Here is a 10327-nt window from a genome sequence, read left to right on the forward strand (position 1 = left end):
GCTCGCGGTGTATTTTGCTTCCTCTTCCCGATGGTTCTTTTCTTTGCGGTCATCATCTATTCCGCTCCCCTGAGAGCAGCAGCATATCACGAGAGAAAAATGCCATGCTGAGTATGGCTGCCCTTGGGCTCTTTAACTAATTTGCTCATCACCACCTGTGCAGATCACCACCTGTGCAGACAGGTGGTGATGAGGGTTCACCCTTCTGGAAAAAGACCGGTGCGAGAGCTGAGACTCAGAGGATGACTTTCCATGCCCGAATCGCCGCTATGCCTCTTTCAGGTTATGTCCATGTTTGCTCTGTTTATGTGGCCTTGGCATCACCATCTTTGTCAGCAAAGTGGTGATGAGGGTTCGCGACTGGTGATGGCATGATATTCGGTCAAAAATGATTGGCCAGATGTGAAACGATGGTTGACTGCCGACCAACCCCTCTATTGTTTCAGGTTTGATTAGGATATTGACCGCGACTTACTGGATTGCGAGTACCACCCCATGTCGCACTGCTGGGCTTCGGACTTTACCAGATGTCCGCCACCGTTCATCATTGACTCTCAGTCGGATGGTATACTGGGCGCCGCATATGTCTACTCTTTGATGTAACATTGTACCAGCAGGTGCATCAATAACATGACGAGGGAACTATACAACTAAGATAAGCGAACTAGAGTACAAGCAAACGTATGTCGTGGGACCAGCCCTACATATGCAGCATCAAGGAAAAAAAGGCAACGGGATTCTTGGAGTGCAAACGGTTAGGCTGGAGGTCCATATTTAGAAAAATCTAAATCGGGCCAAGGGCAGACAACGGCCGACGTGATACGGTCCCATGCACTCTCTCAGCATGGTTCATCAATGCCGATTTATTCTCTAACTCTTCCTTGCAGATGCTGCATTTGACCCGCATGTCTTTCGGATATTTTATGACGTGTTTGTCAACAAAGTGACGGCCGAGAGATCCAGGGGTACCAAAGCTTTTGACTCGCTCACGTTCCGGCAAACGAGGATTCCCCAGGCAAAGGAAACAAATCGTCGGCCGCTCATTTGGAGCTTTAATGCAGACTGACGCAATAGCGTGAGAAAGAGTGGTCATCTCTTCCCCAGGTGTAGTGCATTCTTGCTTTTTCGCAGGGGGAGTAGAAGGTAAGTCGTCCGTGGCGCGACGTTTCTGGGTAATTTTCGGTCGCTTTGTGGGTGAACCCTCTTCCACGTCACAGAAAGCGATAATCGCATTGATTGCAGCAATCCGACGTTGATACTCCTTTTCGACAGTCGAGCCTGGCATGGTCAAGAGGGTGTCGATCAATGTCATATGCTGAGGGGTCATATATCCTGTCCGCTCCAGAGCACCCATCACCTCTTCATCCACCACCTTTCCGGCGAGTTGCCTCTCACTGTCAATCACCGGCTGCTCGTTCTTATATCGTTCCAGGTTCTCACGCACCAAGCGGTTACGTTGTCGTTGCCACTCATTCCGAGCCACCCGCTGTGCCCGGCTATGCCTTTGGGTCGCGCGCAGGTACTTTCTCTCCCACCGCTCTACAGCGTCGAGCGCCCGACGAGCGGGGTCTTGCAACTTCGGTCTCACTTTCTTTTGCTGTAGGTAATCGCCGAATTTTTGCTTGAAGTCCCGTTCCGCCATCTCAAAAGCCCGCTTCATCTCGTCCCGGACTTCTTTTCTTTCCTCTACTCGCTTTTGCAATAGGGCGACAATTTCGACCTTGTTGACAACGCTAGTGTCCTCTAATTTGTAAGGTCGACGGGGGTCAATTGACCGGCTCATGGACGCTGCAAACCGCATCGGCTGTTTCTGGGCCGGCAGCCCCCGAACAATCGCCTGAGCGTCAACGTGGATACCCACGCTATAGTGTTTGACGAAAGTGTTGATGCTAGCATGCTGCAACATCACGTTTTGGAGCTCGTTGGTAACGTCCGCTGTTCGTCAGAAGATGGTCGCGTTAGTAAGCACGCAGTTATTTCCACCCCGGAACAAGGTAAGAGAACTCACGGCTGTCATTGAATGCTTTCGCTGCACCGTAACGGAGACAGTACGGCTTTGTGACCTGCTCGAAACCTGTAATTTCGCCTCCTCGCTTCATTCGATATCGAAGGGCTCCTTCCGTAAGTTGCTCTTCCAAGGCGATTCGAATCCCATCCGCCTCGCGCACGGCCTGGCAGAACACAAACTGATCGAGAATTTCATCCTTCAATTTCAGTTCTTGTTGTCCCAGTCCATCTAAGACGCCGAGTTTATACAGATTTTCGGGACAGTCTACCACTAGCCCGTCTGTGGAGAAGTTCTTGAACGCCTTAATGCGAAACAGCATCCCTAGAAGAAACACGTGGGGGCTGAGGACCAAGGTCGGGTCAAAGACGATCTCAGGAATGGGAAAAGTATTCCTATTTCAAACTTGCTCAGCTATGGTCTGCCATGGGGCTACTACCATCAACGCTTGGAATGTAGGTTGCAAAACTTACTGTTCCTTCTCACCCAGGAAAGTCTTGGTAAACTCCGGGGTCAAGTAAATGAATAACAGAGGACGTCCTCCTTCCGGGTTGCGGACAAGAGTGAGCACAAGGTTCCGATAGCGTAGGTCCAGAAGCGCTCCTGGGCGGCTACCAGTGATGGCGGCCAGCTGGCAGAAAAGAATGAGTTGTATTCGAAGCCACCCACACTGAAACGTCATCTCTGTCGTTGTCAGAAGCACGCGAGCGAACTCTGCCACGTCTTCGATATACATGGTCGCTTTTGGTCGCCGCCCAGGAAGAAGGTTTTTCTCCTTAGCAACCAAAGCCAATACCTGCGGACGATTAGCTAAACAGCAGCTTCATCAAGACATGGCCCGCTTACATCCAGGATTTTGACAGTAGTGTCTTTGCTAAGGCCCTGCCCTACCTCCGCCTTGTAAACCAGATGCCACCACTTCCAGAACGTCTCTAGCGAGGTTTTATATTTTATTCCTGGTGTCCGACGACCCTTTTTGCTTCGTCGCCGCCCGCATCGCCAGGAGAAGAAGGCCTTGAGGAATCGGATTGTCTCCTCGGAATCAGAGAGCCAGCCAAAACGTTCGACAGGATCGTGTTTTCCTTCATAGCAGAACCTGGAAAGACGCATCCGTTAGCATCAGTGTTAAGGTTCAAACACCTGATTACTCCTCACCGGTCCCAGTAATCCCGCGTATCGTCTAAACTAGCATGGGTCTTCGGACTATAACGTTTTTGTCGGAGCTGCGAGACATCGAGAAATTCAGCCTCTTTAAGGTAGTGCAATGCGGAAAGCTCCTGTCCTTCCTCGTCGTCGTCTAAGATCGAATCATCGTCAGAATCATCAGAATCGTCATCGCTGCTGGCTTGCAGCGCCATCTGAGAAGACATCCGGAACGTCGCTGCTCGTGCCGCTGTCATCATCGGACACGATCGGCTGAGGTGAGTACCGCATGGCAGACGAAAGGGCGCGCGGGAAAGGGATTGCTTAAATGTAAAAGAAGTCGGGGATGATAGAAGTCTAGCTTCTCCAGCTGTTTGGAAACGGGCAGTGAGAGATACCATAGCGTGCCAAAAGTCTCCCGACACTTTAGCGCGTTCCTCGGAACGCGTAAGTCCACCACAACTTCAACAACCAATTGCTCAACCACCATGAGGTCTTTCGGTACCGAAATAAGTGGGAATCGAAGGCCTAATCAAGAGCTTTCACGCGATGCACGTGCTGCTATTGTATATGGCCTATCAGTTGGGCAATCGCCGACGCGATTAGCGGAGCAGTTTAACTGTACTCGATCAACAATTTATGATACCAAGAAGCGCTTCCTACAGCACAACACCACAAAATCAAGGCCTAGGAAGGGTCGCCCACAGAAGCTTACTGAGTCAACTAAGCGCTATGTGTACCGCTTGGTCCGTAGGCGCCCGGATATCTCGTGGAAAGCCTTAACCCTTGAGACCCCCGGGGGGCTTCTATCTCGACTATTCGACGTGCTTTAAAGAAATATCATATTCGTAAGTGGCGGAGCAAGAAGAGAATACCCCTCTCTAAAGAAGCAGCCCGCGCACGCCTTGAATTTGCGCGGGAGTGGCTTAAAAATGACACATGGTGTACCTGGATCTTCTCTGACGAATGTTCTGTCCAGCGCGAAGCGAATAAACGCCTAAAATTTGTCTTCCGCTACCAAAATGAGGGCTGGAGAGATGATTTGGTAAACCTCTGCTATCATGGAAAACCTATATCGCAAATGGTTTGGGGTTCTATCTGGCGTGGTGGGCGCTCGAAGTTGGTGGTCATGGAGCGGGATGAGAACAGCCCTAGGAATGGCTATACAGCTAGATCCTATATAAAAACGCTAGAGGATGGGCTAATTGAACACTACAAGCCTGGCACGCCTTTTCAGCAAGATAACGCGAAGATTCATACTGCAGAATTAACCCAGGAGTGGTTTGAATTGCACGGAATTTGGGTTATTAAATGGCCCCCATTCACCTGATTTAAACCCAATCGAGCATGTGTGGAACCTCCTAAAGCGGAAGCTTCTTGAACTGCACCCTTATCTCTATCTACAAGGCAAATCCCAGAGCGATTGGAGAATTTTGAAGAAGCTATCCAAGAAGCTTGGTGGGCCATCCCCCAGGCTAATTGACAATTTGATTGATTCCATGCCTCGCAGAGTAATGGCAGTTTACCGAGCACGTGGTTGGTATACGAAGTATTGAATAACTTCAATTTAAATGTATTTAGAGGTCTTAATAAATTGTGGTTGTTGAAATTTTAAGCATTGAAATATATATATATTTTCGGTGTGGGGCGGTGTCGGGAGACTTTTGACCTGGTAGTTTAGATTTGTGGGTGGTGTGAATGTTGTGAATGAGAGTGGCTGAAAGCGACGGGAGAGAAGTGTGAGAGCGCCATGGTCATCGTGGCCTTTATAGAATCGGAGCGAACAAGATGGTCGCGAGGGGAGCCGAAAATGGCTCCCCTCCTCAAGGGAATTGAGGTACGGTTGAGCGATGAACCAGCCCTCAGGCGGGCGGCAGCATGATGGTTGAACGTCAGGGACCAGGAACACAAGCAACAGGGGAAAACCAAACAGCGTTGGCCGTGGTGGTAAACCTGTTGGGCGTGCGATTATTTGCACGTGACGCCAAGGCCGTCGAGCGTTAGTTGGACTCGCAAAACGGCGTCAAGTGTAGCCGTTTTTGGCCGCTGGCTAACTGTTTCATCGTTAAATAGAGTAAAAATAGATAAATTGTTGGAAATCAGGATGCCTAAGGCACCTTCGTATATCCTAGTCCCGTAGGGATCTGATATATCACACGCAAGGGGCTAAAGGACACGTAGACATGAGGAAGCGTTTGTCTACGCTCTCCCTCCTAGATAGTTGAACATACTCACAATGCGATACTAGATCGCACCGATAGTTTCAATATACTATCCAGTCACCGCTATCCTAGCACCTCACGACATAGCTTCTTCCTCGAGAATCTCAACAGGTTATGAGCCCGGCTGCGCGCTGGGTACCGCTGAGGTCGTAAAGCTAGCGAACGGTTGGGCCTAAGTGAGTCCGCAGCAAACAAACTGCGAAGAGTCATCGTCAGCGTTGTCAGAGGGCCCTGACTTCGGCGATAGACTGCGAAGCTTGGAGTTTTGATTGAAGGAGGTCATATTCCCTTATCACTAGCCAGCTCTCGTGAGGACGTGACATTCCCTCGAAGCGTTCACCAGCCAGCAAAGCCCATCGCAGTACGCGATCGTGCCACTGGGATAATAGAGAGGTGTTCGCACCCAGACGCTCCGTATCGTCTGGTTAATAATAAAGATTGCGAAGTCAGACGTACGCAGCGTCTTGATAGAATAAAGAAGTGCACGAAGGACGTTCTGGTGGTCCTGCGAGAAGAACTAAACACCATACTTATCTTGTTATTATTTCACTTTGTTACTCCCAATGTCTGATACGTACAACTTCGCCGAACTACGAGAAGTCGCATCATCAATTATGGAATCAGACTCACCTGACTCGCCCGCCGGAAACCGTGGTCTACGACCCCCTACCACGCCAGTTCCAGAAACAAAACAACACCTGCATCGAACGCGACCTCGCAGGTTCGATCCGACCAAAATAGAAATCTAAAAGGCCTTCCACGACCGATACTTTACCCCTTCGAACGATATCTGATAGCGTGAACCTAAATGATATCCGAAAGATGGTTCCGAAACTGTCGAAAGATAACGCGGATCGATGGTTTAATATCTTTGAAGAAGCAGTGGATAGCAAGAAGCTCTGGTGGATTATGCAGGTCCTGAACAACCGGACGCATGCGAACAGAGCTATACTGTTCTTATTCGTCAACTTGTTCCCGACAGTGAACACGACCTCCTTGACAGTAATACGGCAAAGAAGCAGTTCAAGGCTTTAAAGAAGAAATGCAATATTGCGACCTGGTGTTGCGCGAGAGAAACTAGCTGAATTCTACAGCTACCGCAAACCAGAGGATATCTCCATTCGGGACGCCCACGACCAGCTTCGCAGAATGGCACGAAAACTACGAGCGAGGCTACCACATATGCGAGAAGCTTGAACGAGAAGACAATATTTATAACTTCTTCATCGCTCCCGGACGAATAGAAGCAGTACGAGATACGCTTGATGCCCAAGGAGTCTTCGAAGAGACATTAACGACGCCCTTGAAACGCTGAAAGAAAGGAGGATAAGTTAAAAAGTGCGAAAGTCGAGGACGCACACCTGGTCGAGACGCCAGAAAGGTCAAAAGGGATCTCAACGCCGAGATATAATCGCGATCGCAGCCATTAAGACACCGAGACGCACGCGATCGAAGACGTGACAACGAATCTCGTCGGCGATATAGCACCTCTAGCGAAAGCTCCGACTACAAGCCAAGAAAGCAATCGCACCGAGCTGCTGCAAAAGAAATAAAGAACCTCGTTGCATTATATGTGATACAAACACCCATGGGATAAGTGCCCAGATCGCTCCGAACTTGAAAAGCTACGTACGAAACTTCGAAAGCGCCGCTAGAAAAAACAGAAAAAGGCACGTGCGTATAACGCAGACTCGCAATCTGGCTCCGAGGGGAGAAATCGAATTCAGCACCTGAATCATCTCGATCAGACCCAGATTCCGATTCTGACTCTGATAACGAAGAGGCGTACCTAACGCAGCTTATAGAAGCTCCCAAATTCGCCTATAAAGCTTCGTCGGACTTAACTGCGTTAACTAACAAGGAATTCGTTCCCTGCGTTGACAAGTATAAATGGATTGCAGATACCGGTGCAACATCGCACATGACGGTAATCGAAAGCTATTTACTAAGCTTAGCGATCACAACCAAACGCAAGGTGCGAACAGGTGCTGGAGACTACAATCCAAGGCTGCGGCACTGTACGGTAAGCGACGCCCATAAACAAGATCACATTGCAAAATGTTCTATATGTTCCCGGCTTGAGCGCAAATCTAGCTGTGCGAACGAGGACTGCAGGTATTATCGCTGAGAAGGGCATATATTCTACCGCAACCGAACGTTGGTGTTGCAAGCGATAATCGAGAACAACCTATATATTATAAATGGTTCTATAAACATCGCAGAATGCGCCTATACGACACAAGAGATAGTGATCTACTGGAACTAGGACCCCACGCGCATCGCGACAAGAAGGAGAAAGAGATGTACACTTATGCATGAGAATGGCCATCTTCGAAAAGCAAGCTGCGAAACCTCCATGAAATCACAAATCTTAAGAAACCAATTCCTTGCCGAGCAGAACCTAAAGTATGCGAGTCTGCGCAAGGACAAAAATAGTTAAACGCAAGGGCCAAGAGCAAAGCGAAAGGAAGTCTAAACCGCTGGAACAATATACTTAGACATCTGCGGCCCTTTACCAACAACAATTAATGGCAATCGCTGGTTTATTAAGATTGTGGATAGCTGCACCGCAAGCACTGGGTACTGCAATTTCCGACAGAGCGGCAGCACTGGAAGAATGGAGAAAGCAAGCCGAATTGGAATTATTGCAAGCTAAAGGCTGCGCTTATCGACAAGCAGGAGAACTATAAAGGAATGCAAAGCATGGAAAGAAAGCAACGGACTAAAATTTAATTAACAGTTCTGTAACCTCGCACCAAAACGGTCCAGCTGAACGCGCGATACGAGCGACCGAAGAAGACATGAGCTATGCTCAAGCAGGCTTTATTACAATGATTCTGGGACAAAGCTGCGAAAGCGCACGCATATATTCACAATCGGGTGGAATACCCAGTCCGCAATGAACGAAGACGAAGATGCTATAACACCTGAAGAGCTATGGACAGGATCTCGCCCTAAGATTACGCACATAAAGGTCTGGGGAGCAAATGTTATTCGCACGCTGATCCTCGATCGGTCCCCGGTAGTAACAAACTTACCGATCGCGGACGAGTTGGAATCTTTGTTGGATATAATAGGAAACCACTAAGCAGTACCGCATTTACGCGCCAGACTCCCATCGCGTTATTCGAGCGTCGACAGTTATCTTGATAAGATACGCCCGGCGGTACAATGATCTAAAGCTGCGAATCAAGTCCACCTCCACTGGTTACCAGATAGGAATCCTGTAGGTCGACCAAGGAAGCAGGATAAAATATCACCAACTTCGCGGGATAGCTCGCCAGAACCAGCCGACAACGAACAATACGAGACAGCTGCTGAGAGTTTCGACCACGATCACTTAGATGATCGCCATCGAAAGCGTCGAGACTCAGTGGGAGCCAGCAACGAAGAGCCGATTCCTGCGAGAACGCAAGAAATGCTAGAAGTCCGCAAACCGACTAAGAAGAGAGAACGCACCGACGATAATCAGTACAAAGTGCGAATCTCCGCCGATCAAAAAGGTTAAACTAAAGGAGCAGAAGTGGCAGATAAGGTCGATGAAATGATCCACTTCGCACTATTAGTCGAAACCATCACGAAAACCGCGCCTAAGGTTGATAACCCAATTCCGATCCCTCGTACGTACGAAGAAGCCATTAACGACCCGGTCTATGGACCCGAGTGGAAGAAGGCTATCCGATCAGAATTTCGGTCACTTATCATCAACGGCACCTTTCGCGAGACCCACGCGCCTGACGGCGCCAATATTGTTACCGCGAAATGGGTCTTCGCAGTCAAGTATGCGCCGAATGGGGAGTTGAACGATTTAAAGCACGACTAGTTGCGAGAGGTTTTAGTCAAGTTCGAGGAGTTGACTACAAAGAAACCTTCGCGCCGACAATCCGCATTGACTCCCTGCGAATCATGCTAGCTATTATCGCACTCCGAAGACCTTGAAGCACATCAGGTTGATGTCAACAACGCTTTCACCGAAGCAACGCTGCAAGAGCGAATATATATGCGTCCGCCAGCTGGCGCTGAGCTGTCTAATGGACGCGTACTCGAGTTAAAGCAGAGCTTGTACGGTTTAAACAAGCTGCGCGAGATTGGTAAACCTATGTTAAAAACGCTCAAAAAATGGGATTTGAGGCTATCCCAAGTGAACCATGCGTATTCCGCAACCATACTACAGGTGTCCTTATTGGACTATACGTGGACGACCTGCTTATTGCTGCAAAGAACGTGCGCGAAATTAATAGGTTTAAAGCGAAATTCGCGGAACACTTAATATCAAGGATCTGGGGGAGATTTAAAATCCTTGGTATTCGCATAACCCGCGACCGTCCAAACCGCAATCTACCTGGACCAGTCAGCATATATCAAGCAAATGCTGCGACAGTACGATATGGATCACGAAGCAGTTGCACCAACCCGCGCCCCGATGCCAAGTGGCAAGATATTGTTGAAAGCACGACAAGATGATGAACTCGCACCCAAACGAGATTATCAGCAAAGAGTTGGTAGTACAATGTTCGCAATGGTCTATTCGCGACCTGACATTGCGTACGTAACAAGCGCGCTTGCACAGTTTATGGACAAACCAACCAAAGAGCACGCTCAAGACATAAAAGCCCTCTTACGCTACCTGCGATCAACAATCGACCTAAAGATTCGCTATGGACCAGGTTCTAGGCATGCGAATCAGGTTATCGGCTATTCAGACGCTGATTATGCAGGAGATCGTTCCGATCGAAAGTCAAGATCCGGCATGCTTTTCATGCTAGGAGGAGGACCGATCTCATGGCGAAGCCGTAAACAACCTGCGGTATCAACATCAACAACCGAAGCAGAGTATATCGCATTGGCCTCGTGTGCAAAGCAAGCCAAGTGGATTGCACAATTTATAACAGATATAGGCTATTCGAAGTATATTAGTGAGAACCGGCGTACTGTCCTAATATACGGAGATAATACC

General features: G+C 48.9%; 2 protein-coding genes across 2 annotated transcripts; one reads left to right on the forward strand and one right to left on the reverse strand.

Moving 5' to 3' along the window:
* Positions 1 to 784: 784 nt before the first annotated feature.
* On the reverse strand, positions 785 to 3408 carry ATNIH1004_005432 (DUF3435 domain-containing protein; the record flags this gene model as incomplete). The annotated part of the gene is made up of 5 exons (XM_033570086.1): positions 785 to 1935; positions 2009 to 2400; positions 2479 to 2801; positions 2852 to 3101; positions 3161 to 3408. 5 exons carry the CDS (start codon positions 3406 to 3408, stop codon positions 785 to 787), a joined length of 2364 nt encoding a protein of 787 aa, XP_033426118.1.
* A 2525-nt stretch (positions 3409 to 5933) lies between these two features.
* ATNIH1004_005433 (uncharacterized protein) lies at positions 5934 to 6685 on the forward strand (the record flags this gene model as incomplete). The annotated part of the gene is made up of 3 exons (XM_033570087.1): positions 5934 to 6091; positions 6168 to 6391; positions 6465 to 6685. The coding sequence occupies 3 exons, from the start codon at positions 5934 to 5936 to the stop codon at positions 6683 to 6685; spliced, it is 603 nt and encodes a 200-aa protein (XP_033426119.1).
* Positions 6686 to 10327: the final 3642 nt, after the last annotated feature.

Source organism: Aspergillus tanneri (genome assembly GCF_003426965.1).
Source record: "Aspergillus tanneri strain NIH1004 chromosome Unknown AapTan_4_pilon_pilon_pilon, whole genome shotgun sequence".
NCBI lineage: Eukaryota > Fungi > Ascomycota > Eurotiomycetes > Eurotiales > Aspergillaceae > Aspergillus > Aspergillus tanneri.